This window comes from Pelodiscus sinensis, unplaced genomic scaffold, assembly GCF_049634645.1.
Source record: "Pelodiscus sinensis isolate JC-2024 unplaced genomic scaffold, ASM4963464v1 ctg167, whole genome shotgun sequence".
Taxonomy (NCBI): domain Eukaryota; kingdom Metazoa; phylum Chordata; order Testudines; family Trionychidae; genus Pelodiscus; species Pelodiscus sinensis.
Window position 1 is genome coordinate 171,455 of NW_027465882.1, and position 13,609 is coordinate 185,063.

Genomic DNA, 13,609 nt, shown 5'->3' on the forward strand with positions numbered 1-13,609 from the left:
CTGGCAGAGTCTGGCTAAGGGCGGGGGGGTGCCAGGCCCAGCCCAGGGCACTGGCGCAGTCTGGCTAAGGGCGGGGGGGTGCCAGGCCCAGCCCAGGGCACTGGCGCAGTCTGGCTAAGGGCGGGGGGGGTGCCAGGCCCAGCCCAGGGCACTGGCGCAGTCTGGCTAAGGGCGGGGGGGTGCCAGGCCCAGCCCAGGGCACTGGCGCAGTCTGGCTAAGGGCGGGGGGGTGCCAGGCCCAGCCCAGGGCACTGGCGCAGTCTGGCTAAGGGCGGGGGGGTGCCAGGCCCAGCCCAGGGCACTGGCGCAGTCTGGCTAAGGGCGGGGGGGTGCCAGGCCCAGCCCAGGGCACTGGCGCAGTCTGGCTAAGGGCGGGGGGGGTGCCAGGCCCAGCCCAGGGCACTGGCACAGTCTGGCTAAGGGCAGGGGGGTGCCAGGCCCAGCCCAGGGCACTGGCACAGTCTGGCTAAGGGCGGGGCGGTGCCAGGCCCAGCCCAGGGCACTGGCGCAGTCTGGCTAAGGGCGGGGGGGTGCCAGGCCCAGCCCAGGGCACTGGCGCAGTCTGGCTAAGGGCGGGGGGGTGCCAGGCCCAGCCCAGGGCACTGGCGCAGTCTGGCTAAGGGCGGGGGGGTGCCAGGCCCAGCCCAGGGCACTGGCACAGTCTGGCTAAGGGCGGGGGGGTGCCAGGCCCAGCCCAGGGCACTGGCGCAGTCTGGCTAAGGGCGGGGGGGTGCCAGGCCCAGCCCAGGGCACTGGCACAGTCTGGCTAAGGGCGGGGGGGTGCCAGGCCCAGCCCAGGGCACTGGCGCAGTCTGGCTAAGGGCGGGGGGGTGCCAGGCCCAGCCCAGGGCACTGGCGCAGTCTGGCTAAGGACGGGGGGGTGCCAGGCCCAGCCCAGGGCACTGGCACAGTCTGGCTAAGGGCGGGGGCGGTGCCAGGCCCAGCCCAGGGCACTGGCTCAGTCTGGCTAAGGGCGGGGGGGGTGCCAGGCCCAGCCCAGGGCACTGGCGCAGTCTGGCTAAGGGCGGGGGGGGTGCCAGGCCCAGCCCAGGGCACTGGCGCAGTCTGGCTAAGGGCGGGGGGGTGCCAGGCCCAGCCCAGGGCACTGGCGCAGTCTGGCTAAGGGCGGGGGGGTGCCAGGCCCAGCCCAGGGCACTGGCGCAGTCTGGCTAAGGGCGGGGGCGGTGCCAGGCCCAGCCCAGGGCACTGGCGCAGTCTGGCTAAGGGCGGGGGGGTGCCAGGCCCAGCCCAGGGCACTGGCACAGTCTGGCTAAGGGCGGGGGGGTGCCAGGCCCAGCCCAGGGCACTGGCGCAGTCTGGCTAAGGGCGGGGGGGGTGCCAGGCCCAGCCCAGGGCACTGGCGCAGTCTGGCTAAGGGCGGGGGGGTGCCAGGCCCAGCCCAGGGCACTGGCGCAGTCTGGCTAAGGGCGGGGGGGGTGCCAGGCCCAGCCCAGGGCACTGGCGCAGTCTGGCTAAGGGCGGGGGGGGTGCCAGGCCCAGCCCAGGGCACTGGCGCAGTCTGGCTAAGGGCGGGGGGGTGCCAGGCCCAGCCCAGGGCACTGGCGCAGTCTGGCTAAGGGCGGGGGGGGTGCCAGGCCCAGCCCAGGGCACTGGCGCAGTCTGGCTAAGGGCGGGGGGGTGCCAGGCCCAGCCCAGGGCACTGGCGCAGTCTGGCTAAGGGCGGGGGGGGTGCCAGGCCCAGCCCAGGGCACTGGCGCAGTCTGGCTAAGGGCGGGGGGGTGCCAGGCCCAGCCCAGGGCACTGGCGCAGTCTGGCTAAGGGCGGGGGGGGTGCCAGGCCCAGCCCAGGGCACTGGCGCAGTCTGGCTAAGGGCGGGGGGGTGCCAGGCCCAGCCCAGGGCACTGGCGCAGTCTGGCTAAGGGCGGGGGGGTGCCAGGCCCAGCCCAGGGCACTGGCGCAGTCTGGCTAAGGGCGGGGGGGTGCCAGGCCCAGCCCAGGGCACTGGCACAGTCTGGCTAAGGGCGGGGGTGGTGCCAGGCCCAGCCCAGGGCACTGGCACAGTCTGGCTAAGGGCGGGGGGGTGCCAGGCCCAGCCCAGGGAACTGGCACAGTCTGGCTAAGGGCGGGGGGGTGCCAGGCCCAGCCCAGGGCACTGGCACAGTCTGGCTAAGGGCGGGGGTGGTGCCAGGCCCAGCCCAGGGCACTGGCACAGTCTGGCTAAGGGCGGGGGGGTGCCAGGCCCAGCCCAGGGCACTGGCACAGTCTGGCTAAGGGCGGGGGGGGTGCCAGGCCCAGCCCAGGGCACTGGCACAGTCTGGCTAAGGGCGGGGGGGGTGCCAGGCCCAGCCCAGGGCACTGGCGCAGTCTGGCTAAGGGCGGGGGGGTGCCAGGCCCAGCCCAGGGCACTGGCACAGTCTGGCTAAGGGGGGGGGGGGTGCCAGGCCCAGCCCAGGGCACTGGCACAGTCTGGCTAAGGGCGGGGGCGGTGCCAGGCCCAGCCCAGGGCACTGGCACAGTCTGGCTAAGGGTGGGGGCGGTGCCAGGCCCAGCCCAGGGCACTGGCGCAGTCTGGCTAAGGGCGGGGGGGTGCCAGGCCCAGCCCAGGGCACTGGCGCAGTCTGGCTAAGGGCGGGGGGGGTGCCAGGCCCAGCCCAGGGCACTGGCGCAGTCTGGCTAAGGGCGGGGGGGGTGCCAGGCCCAGCCCAGGGCACTGGCGCAGTCTGGCTAAGGGCGGGGGTGGTGCCAGGCCCAGCCCAGGGCACTGGCGCAGTCTGGCTAAGGGCGGGGGGGTGCCAGGCCCAGCCCAGGGCACTGGCGCAGTCTGGCTAAGGGCGGGGGGGTGCCAGGCCCAGCCCAGGGCACTGGCACAGTCTGGCTAAGGGCGGGGGTGGTGCCAGGCCCAGCCCAGGGCACTGGCACAGTCTGGCTAAGGGCGGGGGGGGTGCCAGGCCCAGCCCAGGGAACTGGCACAGTCTGGCTAAGGGCGGGGGGGTGCCAGGCCCAGCCCAGGGCACTGGCACAGTCTGGCTAAGGGCGGGGGTGGTGCCAGGCCCAGCCCAGGGCACTGGCACAGTCTGGCTAAGGGCGGGGGGGTGCCAGGCCCAGCCCAGGGCACTGGCACAGTCTGGCTAAGGGCGGGGGGGGTGCCAGGCCCAGCCCAGGGCACTGGCACAGTCTGGCTAAGGGCGGGGGGGTGCCAGGCCCAGCCCAGGGCACTGGCGCAGTCTGGCTAAGGGCGGGGGGGGTGCCAGGCCCAGCCCAGGGCACTGGCACAGTCTGGCTAAGGGGGGGGGGGGTGCCAGGCCCAGCCCAGGGCACTGGCACAGTCTGGCTAAGGGCGGGGGCGGTGCCAGGCCCAGCCCAGGGCACTGGCACAGTCTGGCTAAGGGCGGGGGCGGTGCCAGGCCCAGCCCAGGGCACTGGCGCAGTCTGGCTAAGGGCGGGGGGGTGCCAGGCCCAGCCCAGGGCACTGGCGCAGTCTGGCTAAGGGCGGGGGGGTGCCAGGCCCAGCCCAGGGCACTGGCACAGTCTGGCTAAGGGCGGGGGGGGTGCCAGGCCCAGCCCAGGGCACTGGCACAGTCTGGCTAAGGGCGGGGGGGTGCCAGGCCCAGCCCAGGGCACTGGCGCAGTCTGGCTAAGGGCGGGGGGGGTGCCAGGCCCAGCCCAGGGCACTGGCGCAGTCTGGCTAAGGGCGGGGGGGTGCCAGGCCCAGCCCAGGGCACTGGCACAGTCTGGCTAAGGGCGGGGGGGGTGCCAGGCCCAGCCCAGGGCACTGGCACAGTCTGGCTAAGGGCGGGGGGGTGCCAGGCCCAGCCCAGGGCACTGGCGCAGTCTGGCTAAGGGCGGGGGGTGCCAGGCCCAGCCCAGGGCACTGGCGCAGCCTGGCTAAGGGCGGGGGGGTGCCAGGCCCAGCCCAGGGCACTGGCGCAGCCTGGGTAAGGGCGGGGGGGTGCCAGGCCCAGCCCAGGGCACTGGCACAGTCTGGCTAAGGGCGGGGGGGGTGCCAGGCCCAGCCCAGGGCACTGGCACAGTCTGGCTAAGGGCGGGGGGGGTGCCAGGCCCAGCCCAGGGCACTGGCACAGTCTGGCTAAGGGCGGGGGGGGTGCCAGGCCCAGCCCAGGGCACTGGCACAGTCTGGCTAAGGCGGGCGGTGCCAGGCCCAGCCCCGCGGCTCCAGGCTGCAGGTGCAGAAGGGGAACCCGCCCAGGACAGAGATGCTGATCTCCATGCCAGGAGCAGGGTGGACCTGGAGACGGACAAGCTCTTTTGCTTCCTCTGCTGCCAGGGGGCCTCAGGCAAGGCCCAGACAGGCTGCCCGGGCCTGGAGCTGGCATTGGCGCCTCCAGAGAGAGGGGCTGGCCCAGCGTGGGAGCTCCCCGGTGCTCGGGGCAGAGCTGGCGCAGGAGGGAGGCAGGCGGAGAGGGCTGGGAGGGGCAGTGAACCTGGCCGTACACAGCCAGCAGGACAAGGCCGGGGCAAAGGAGGCGGTGCAGGAGGCCGGCACGTACCAAGATGAGGGCAGCGAGGGCCCCGACGGCATCAGCTGGGCTCCTGTGGAGGCTGCGCCAGGCGGCCCAGGCCGAGCGCGCAGGGGCGCGATGGGAGCCGTGTGCAGAGCGTGCAGCCGGGTAGAGGTGGCGCAGGGGCTGCCGAAGCGCCGGGAGCCCAGCAGCTCGTGGGCGAGGAGACGAGGATGTGCCGAAGCCAGGGACTCCAGGAAGAGGGGCTGCAGGGCTGGCCGGTGTCCCCGGCAGGAGGAGCGCTGAGGCCATGGGGCAGTGTGGGGCTGCCCTCTGCTGCTGTTTCCAGACAACTTGAGGGCAGTCGGGGGCCCTGGCCTGCTCCATCCCAGCTGTGCCCCCGCCCACGCAGGGAGCTGCGCATGCAAGGGGGCAGCACAGCCCATGCCCCCGGCGTCCTCACCCAGCAGCAGCCCTGTGGCCGATGCCCCAGGCTGAGGGAGGGGCCCAGCAGAGCGCGTAGGAGTCTCAGCCAGGCCTGAAGTCTCCTCCAGGGGCAGCTGGCCCCTTCCTTGCTGGCGCGGTTGGAGTGCGCAGGCCGAGGAGCCCAGCGCCGCAGCACTGCTCAGCGTGGGGCAGGCGGGAGGGGGCGGACCCTGGCGGAGCCCAGGTGGCGGCTGCAGTGGGGAGCGAGCTTGCTGCAAAAGTTACAAGGGCTGGGAGTGCTGCCAGGCCCGTGTCCCCGGGCACTGGGCATCTCCGGCCCGGGGGGAGCAGGAGGATGAGGCCGGGGCTGCGGCTCGGCGGGGCGGGGGGACAATCCTTGGGACCAAGGTGCAGCTCAGTCTGAAAGCAGCTTCTTCAGCAGGGGGCTGGTCCCACAGTGGCCCCAGGCTGGCAGGATGCAGGTCCCTGCCAGCCAGAGGAGCAGCCTCCCCGCAGCTCCCAGAACAGCACAGGGCAGCACCCCCTCGGCACGGACCCCGCTCCCCGCGGCACGGACCCCGCTCCCCGCGGCACAGCGCCCCCAGTGCCACTGCCGCACGGACCCCGCTTCCCGCGGCACAGCGCCCCCGGTGCCACCGCCGCACGGACCCCGTGGCACAGCGCCCCCAGTGCCGCCGCCGCACGGACCCCGCTCCCCACGGCACAGCGCCCCCGGTGCCGCCGCCGCACGGACCCCGCTCCCCACGGCACAGCGCCCCCGGTGCCGCCGCCGCACGGACCCCGCTTCCCACGGCACAGCGCCCCCAGTGCCGCCGCCGCACGGACCCCGCGGCACCGCACCCCCAGTGCCGCCGCCGCACAGACCCCGCTTCCCACGGCACAGCGCCCCCAGTGCCGCCACCGCACGGACCCCGCTCCCCGCGGCACAGCGCCCCTGGGAGCCTGCCCCAGGCAGCTGCCATCTCTCCATAGCCTTGTGCAGGCACAGGCAGCTCTGCAGGGCCCTGTGCCGCATCCCAGTGGCAGGACAGAGCTCGGGGCCAGGCAGGTCGTCAGTCGGGGCTATATTACATCAAAAAGTGCTTGAGCGTGACCGCCAGCCACACTGTACAGGCCACGCTGCGTACAGGCTCACCCTGTACAGGCCACGCTGCGTACAGCCACGCTGCGTACAGGCTCACCATGTACAGGCCACGCTGTGTACAGGCTCACCATGTACAGGCCACGCTGCGTACAGGCCACGCTGCGTACAGGCTCACCATGTACAGGCCACGCTGAGTACAGCCACGCTGCGTACAGGCTCACCATGTACAGGCCACGCTGAGTACAGCCACGCTGCGTACAGGCTCACCATGTACAGGCCACGCTGAGTACAGCCACGCTGCGTACAGGCTCACCATGTACAGGCCACGCTGAGTACAGCCACGCTGCGTACAGGCTCACCATGTACAGGCAACGCTGAGTACAGCCACGCTGCGTACAGGCTCACCATGTACAGGCCACGCTGTGCTTGTGACGAGATGCAGCCACCTGGTGGGTGGCACCTGGCAGCCGCTGCACCACTCACAGCACCGCGACACAGCAGTGGGGATGGGAGGTGGCGCTGCCTGACTCCACCAGGGCAGTTCATGGAGGCGGACTTCGGCAGGGCCGGGGCTGAGCACAGTTCGAGGCTGAAGGAAGTGCAGGGTGGCCCCTCAGTGCAGTTCTGAAGGAACCGGTGGCTGCGTCAGGGCTGAATCCCGGGGACAAGTGGCCCCGGCCTCCCTTGGCATGGGGCTGGCCCTGCAGGAGCCGTGGGGCTGCTCAGAGCCCTCGCTAGGGCACACGTCCTGTCCCGGGAGCTGCAGGAAGTCGGGCAGGACCAGGATCTCCTTGGAGAGCAGCCCGCGCTGGTCGTTGGCCCGGCAGCCCTGCGCCCGGTTCAGCAGCTCTACCAGCCCTGCAGGAACCAGGGACAGCAGGGTCACGGGCCGAGCCAGGCTGCCCCAGAAACCCCAGGATCCATCCCAGGCCCCCTCCTGCCCTCAGACGCTCCTCCCCCACCCCACAGCCCCCTCCTGCCCTCAGACGCCCCTCCCCCACCTGCCCTCAGACAGCCCTCCCCCACCCCACAGCCCCCTCCTGCCCTCAGACGCCCCTCCCCCACCTGCCCTCAGACAGCCCTCCCCCACCCCACAGCCCCCTCCTGCCCTCAGACGCCCCTCCCACACCTGCCCTCAGACAGCCCTCCCCCACCCCACAGCCCCCTCCTGCCCTAAGACGCCCCTCCCCCAGAGCTTCCCCCCTTTCCTTCCGACACTGAACACAGCAGGGATGTGCTCTGTCCCCCAGGTCCCTACCCCCACATGGGGCTACTGAAGAGCATGGTGGATGCCAGGCTCCCACCTTCCAAGTCGTACGTGCACCGGTTCATGCTCCTCGGGGCTGCTGGCCTGGACTTGGTGACGGAGGAGGGCACCTCTGCCAACCCGTCTGCTTCCCGCTCCATGCCCGTGGGGGCGCCGTCCTGGGGGGAGCAGGTTGAGAGAACCAGCAATCCCAGGCCAGCAGGGAGACCTTGCGCCCCGTCCAGGCACAGCGATGCCCCAGCGCTGGCCTGGCCCCAAGCCCTCCCCGGCACACCCAAAGCCAGCCCGGCCCTTCGCTGGGGCGCCCCTCAGCTCCTCGCAGGCCAGGACTCACCTTGTGCTGCCCGGGGGATGCAGGCACAGCAGCGTCACCGGGGCCTGGCGCTGTCTCTTCTGCAACACAAGCACCGCAGCCGTCAGGCCGCAGGCCCCTCCCCGGGGGACGGGGCAGGCCAGCCCCGCCATCGCTGCCATGATGGGGGGCTGTCTGCTCTGTGCCCGGGCCCCCTGCGCTGAGGTGCGAGTCCCACGTGGGCATCGGCCCACACACCCAGGCTCGGCCTGAGCAGGTAACAAGGCTCTTCCCAGGGGGGAGACAAAGGGGGGGGGAGATGGGCACCTGGCTGGGGGGCAGGGCTGGGAGCAGGGCAGTTGCTGGCTGGGAAGTGAGGGTCTAAGGGAGGCCGTGGACCCCCCCGCCCCAAGGGCCCCGACTCCTGTAGCCACACACGTCTGTGCTGGGCTGTGTCCCGGAGATACAGGGGCGGCCCTGGACTAGCTGCCAGTAACTGGCGCCCCAGGCGAGCTGTGCAGTCGGCGCCCCGCCCTCCAAACCCAATGATATGGCACCACCACTGCCGGAGAAGCAACAGATCCCTGTTCTACTGGCTGGCGGACTCTGTTCTTGGGGGACATGGACGGTTCCTTAGCTCCTGTGAGCTGCACCGGATCCCCCAGCGGACCGGCTCCAGCAGCTCCCCCCCTTGCTGGATCAGGGGCCGCAGGGGGCTCAACCAGCTGGAGAATTTGCAGCCAGGCGACTCCGAACGGGGCAGAGAGGCCCTGCTGCACAAGTCCGGGCTGACCCCTGAGACGCACAGGAGGAAGTTCCGGGGGGTGCAGGAGCCACAGGAGACCGATGTGGATCTGGCCTCCCGCCTGGCGCAATCCTGCCGCACGTGGGTGTGCGGGGCCGGGCCCCAGAGCGCAGAGGAGCTGCTTAAGCTGATGATGCTGGAGCAGTTCTATGGAGCCTGCCCGCCCAGCCTGAGGCCAGAGGACCCCCAGGAGGCCGGGAAGCTGACAAGACGAGTCCACAGAGAGCCGGTCCGGGGGTGAACGGGAGTCCTGGAGAGAGGGAATCGCGCAGAGACCGGGTCTCGGCTGAGCGACGGAGAGAGGCAGCTGCGGGGCGAACCCAGAGGCAAGGACCCCGTCTGCGCCCCCGAGAAGCAGCGAGGACCCGGGCGGAGCCGGCTCAAAAGGGCCCACAGGTCGGAACTTGCCAGCGCTGCAGCCAAAGGGGCCACAAGAGGGCTCAGTGCACCAGGCACCAGGACAGGTCCCTTGACCGGAGACTTTCCAGGGTTAACTGGCTGGGGCTGGGGGAGGAGCAAGCTGCCCTGGGGCAGGGGCCAGCAGGCAAACCCCAGCTGGGGGGGGGGATGCTCAGTGCCCCTCCCTGGGAGGTCTGACCCTCGGGAGGCGGATTTCTCTGTGTACCGGGTGGGGCAGGGCGGCCCCTGAGGAGCGACTGCCTCGTACCCCTGCAGGTGGGTGGCAGGGAGGTGCTGGGCCCTGGGGGCGGAGGTGACGCTGGCCTGGCCCGAGATCGTGGCCCCAGACCACATGATCCCTAACACTCAGCTGACCCTGAGGGGCACAGACGGTCCCCGTTTAAGGTGCCTGTAGCCTGGGTGCATCTGAAATGGGGGGCTAAGGAGGCCCCAAGGAAGTGGGGGTCACCAGCACTTGCCCATGGAGGTGCTGATGGGGGGTGACCTAGAGGAGTGGCCAGACGGACCCCACAGGTCACCGCCCGTAGCCAGAGCCAGCCCGGGCTCAGGGCCCCATCCCAGCAGACACGGGGCCCAGCAGGGCTAGAGCCCCAGAACAAGGCAAGCGGGGGTCCCGATCCCTGCCCCAGCTGTGGAATTCCAGGCTGAGGTGCAGGCAGATCCCTCCTTGCAGCTGCTGAGGGACTGGACTGGCCTCGGCACAGCTCAGCCCTGGGGAGAGGCATCCAGGAGAGATTCCTGTGGGAGTCCTGTTCCGGGAATGGCTCCCCCCCCGGGAAGGGGAGGGTATGGGGGGGTCCAGAGGCAGCTGGTGGTTCCCCAAAAGTATCGCTGCAAGCTGCTGTATCTGGCCCCTGATGTCCCATTCGCGGGGCACCGGGGTATTCAGCGCACCCGGCTGAGGCTGCTTCAGGCCTTGTACTGGCCGGGGATATTTACAGCCGTGCAGCGGGACGGCCAGGCCTGCGACTCCTGCCAGAGGGGGGGGAAGGCCCAAGATGGGAGGAAAGGTGCTTGGAGGCCCCTACCCCATCTAGAGGGGCCCTTCCAGACGGCAGCATTAGAGATAGCGGGGCCTGTCGGCCAGGCCACCCGGACGGGGAGCAAATACACCCTGGTAGCCATGGATACGGCTCCCCACTGCCCCGGGGCCCTGGCCCTGCCCCCTAGCGAGCAGACACGGGGGCAGACCCACTGCTGGCCCTTTTCAGTGGGGGGGGGTCCCCCAGGAGTCCTCACGGACCAGGGACCCCACTTCACGTTGGCCCCGCTCCGGTGCTTGTGGGAGACGCACGGGGCCCGGCTCACCTGGGCCTCCGTGTAGGGCGCCCGGCCCAGCGGGGCTGGTGGGGAGGTTCCAGGGGACCCTGAAGCAGATGCTGGAGGCCTCCATGCACCAGCACCCGCAGGACTGGGACGAGTACCTGCCCCCCGCTGTCTGCACAGGGAGGTGCCCTGAGGGTCTGCCAGGGTCTCCCCGATGGAGCCAGGGTGAAGAGGGGGAAGGACCCCCTGGGCTTGCTGAGAGAGTTCTGGGAGGGGGAGACCTCCCTGGATGGAGCGTCGGGGGTGGAAGACGTCCTGGCTTCCTGAGAAAGGCTCCTCGGCCAGAGAGACCCTGGCCAGAGCCCAAGGGAGCGGAAGGGCTGGTACCACCGCAGAGAGGGGGCCCACGCAGGCCCCTCCCAGCCGTGCAGCAGCCGAACAGGGCGGAGCCGGCTTCTGCAGGGCAGCGCGTGGCAGGCCTGAGCCAAGGGGGGCACCCATGTTACTGCTGAGGCTTCCCAGGCAGGGGCCCCGACCTTCCCCAGGTCACAAGCGGAGTGACCCTGCTCAGCTCGCTCTCGGAGGGGGAGCTGTGGCGCAGCGGGGGGCTAAGTATCAGGGGAGCCGTGTTAGTCTGAATCTGCAGAGGCGGCGAGGAGTCCTGTGGCACTAACCGAAGTGTTGGAGCAGAAGACCCACTTGGTCAGCTGCACGTCTGGGGGCTGTCTGCTCTGTGCCCGGGGCCCTGCGCTGAGGTGCGAGTCCCACGTGGCATCGGCCCACACACCCAGGCCCGGCCTGAGCAGGTAACAAGGCTCTTCCCGGGGAGAGACAAAGGGGGGGGCGGAGGGGGGCACCTGGTTTGGGGGCAGGGCTGGGAGCTGGGCAGTTGTTGGCTGGGAAACATGAAGGAAACAGCCTAAGCTGAGGGTCTAAGGGTATGTCTACACTACCCTCCTAGTTCGAACTAGGCTTCCTAGTCCGAACTACTGGTACACCTCGTTCCACACCTAGTCCGAACTACCTAGTTCGTGCCCCGTGTAGCCGCGCGGCACGGGGTTCGAACCAGCGGGGTTTTAAAAATGGCGCCGGCCGGCTTATGCAAATGAAGCCCGGGAAATTCAAATCCCGGGCTTCATTTGCAAGTGCGGTATGCCTACATTACCCTCCTAGTTCGAACTAGCGGGGTAGTGTAGACATACCCTGAGGGAGGTGATGGAACCCTAACCCAAGGGGTCTGAGGCGTCCTGGCCCTGACTCCGGTAGCCACATCACACATATCTATGCTGTATCCTGGAGAAGCAATAAACCCCCCTGTTCTACTGGCTGGTGGGGTCTGTTCTGGCTGCTACGGGGCTGCAGGACCAGGGGACCCCGACTCGCCGTCACACATGATAACTGGGGAACTCACTGCTGTGGGAGTCCATGGTGGCTGGAGCCGAGACACATTGCACCCACAGCTGCAGAGGCCGAGGGCTGACTGGGGAAGGGCAAAGTACCCGAGTGCCCGTCCCACAGGCAATGAGCCACCTAACCTTTCCCACCCATGCGAGGAATAATGTTCTGTGCTCTGAGGCCCGTGGGATGTGCACCACAGCAGAGACACAACCTAGCTGTGAGCACTGCAAAGCGGCTAGGTGGCACTGGCATCTGCTGGGCAGCCACACATGCGCTCAGCTCCCAGGGGACCCTGCCCAGCAGGCCCTGGGCTGGACACAGGCTTAGCACTGGTCTGAGCAGGCAGCAGGGCGGCCGGCTGCTTCGCCCTGCAGACATACCTGGCGCAGCTTCTAGGACGAGCTTCTGAGCAGCCACAGTGCTGACCAACTTCTGCAGGTCCAGGGCTGCCGGCTGCCCCTGCTGCAGCACAACGGGGTGGGGGGTCAATGGGACGGGACAGCAAGAGGAGACAGTCGGCTCTGGCAGCGAGGACACAAGCCACACGCAGGCTGGGAGGGGGGAGCTCTGCCCACGGGCGGGAGGCCAGTGCCCGGGGGGGGAGCTCTGCCCACGGGCGGGAGGCCAACGCCCGGAGGGGGGGGGAGCTCTGCCCACGGGCGGGAGGCCAGCGCCCGGAGGGGGGGGAGCTCTGCCCACGGGCGGGAGGCCAGTGCCCGGCGGGGGAGCTCTGCCCACGGGCGGGAGGCCAGTGCCCGGCGGGGGAGCTCTGCCCACGGGCGGGAGGCCAGTGCCCAGGGGGGGAGCTCTGCCCACGGGCGGGAGGCCAGTGCCCGGGGGGGGAGCTCTGCCCACGGGCGGGAGGCCAGTGCCCAGGGGGGGAGCTCTGCCCACGGGGTGGGAGGCCAACGCCCGGGGGGGGGGGAGCTCTGCCCACGGGCGGGAGGCCAGCGCCCGGAGGGGGGGGAGCTCTGCCCACGGGCGGGAGGCCAGCGCCCGGAGGGGGGGGAGCTCTGCCCACGGGCGGGAGGCCAGCGCCCGGAGGGGGGGGGGAGCTCTGCCCACGGGCGGGAGGCCAGCGCCCGGAGGGGGGGGGAGCTCTGCCCACGGGCGGGAGGCCAGCGCCCGGAGGGGGGGGGAGCTCTGCCCACGGGCGGGAGGCCAGCGCCCGGAGGGGGGGGGAGCTCTGCCCACGGGGCGGGAGGCCAGCGCCCGGAGGGGGGGGGAGCTCTGCCCACGGGCGGGAGGCCAGCGCCCGGGGGGGGGGGAGCTCTGCCCACGGGCGGGAGGCCAGCGCCCGGAGGGGGGGGGAGCTCTGCCCACGGGCGGGAGGCCAGCGCCCGGAGGGGGGGGGGAGCTCTGCCCACGGGCGGGAGGCCAGCGCCCGGAGGGGGGGGGGAGCTCTGCCCACGGGCGGGAGGCCAGCGCCCGGAGGGGGGGGGGAGCTCTGCCCACGGGCGGGAGGCCAGCGCCCGGAGGGGGGGGAGCTCTGCCCACGGGCGGGAGGCCAGCGCCCGGAGGGGGGGGGAGCTCTGCCCACGGGCGGGAGGCCAGCGCCCGGAGGGGGGGGGGAGCTCTGCCCACGGGCGGGAGGCCAGCGCCCGGAGGGGGGGGGAGCTCTGCCCACGGGCGGGAGGCCAGCGCCGGAGGGGGGGGGAGCTCTGCCCACGGGCGGGAGGCCAGCGCCCGGAGGGGGGGGGAGCTCTGCCCACGGGCGGGAGGCCAGCGCCCGGAGGGGGGGGGAGCTCTGCCCACGGGCGGGAGGCCAGCGCCCGGAGGGGGGGGGAGCTCTGCCCACGGGCGGGAGGCCAGCGCCCGGAGGGGGGGGGAGCTCTGCCCACGGGCGGGAGGCCAGCGCCCGGAGGGGGGGGGGAGCTCTGCCCACGGGCGGGAGGCCAGCGCCCGGAGGGGGGGGGAGCTCTGCCCACGGGCGGGAGGCCAGCGCCCGGAGGGGGGGGGAGCTCTGCCCACGGGCGGGAGGCCAGCGCCCGGAGGGGGGGGGAGCTCTGCCCACGGGCGGGAGGCCAGCGCCCGGAGGGGGGGGGAGCTCTGCCCACGGGCGGGAGGCCAGCGCCCCGGGAGGGGGGGGGAGCTCTGCCCACGGGCGGGAGGCCAGCGCCCGGAGGGGGGGGGAGCTCTGCCCACGGGCGGGAGGCCAGCGCCCGGAGGGGGGGGGAGCTCTTGCCCACAGGGCGGGAGGCCAGCGCCC

The 13,609-nt window shown here is 71.9% G+C and overlaps 1 protein-coding gene across 1 annotated transcript; it reads right to left on the reverse strand.

Moving 5' to 3' along the window:
* Nucleotides 1-5,919: 5,919 nt before the first annotated feature.
* On the reverse strand, nt 5,920-12,041 carry LOC142824242 (regulator of G-protein signaling 14-like). The gene is made up of 4 exons (XM_075915999.1): nt 11,781-12,041; nt 7,554-7,612; nt 7,257-7,377; nt 5,920-6,810 (listed from the first exon to the last, which is right to left on the reverse strand). Exons 3-4 carry the CDS (start codon nt 7,357-7,359, stop codon nt 6,566-6,568), a joined length of 348 nt encoding a protein of 115 aa, XP_075772114.1. The 5' UTR covers nt 7,360-7,377; nt 7,554-7,612; nt 11,781-12,041; the 3' UTR covers nt 5,920-6,565.
* Nucleotides 12,042-13,609: the final 1,568 nt, after the last annotated feature.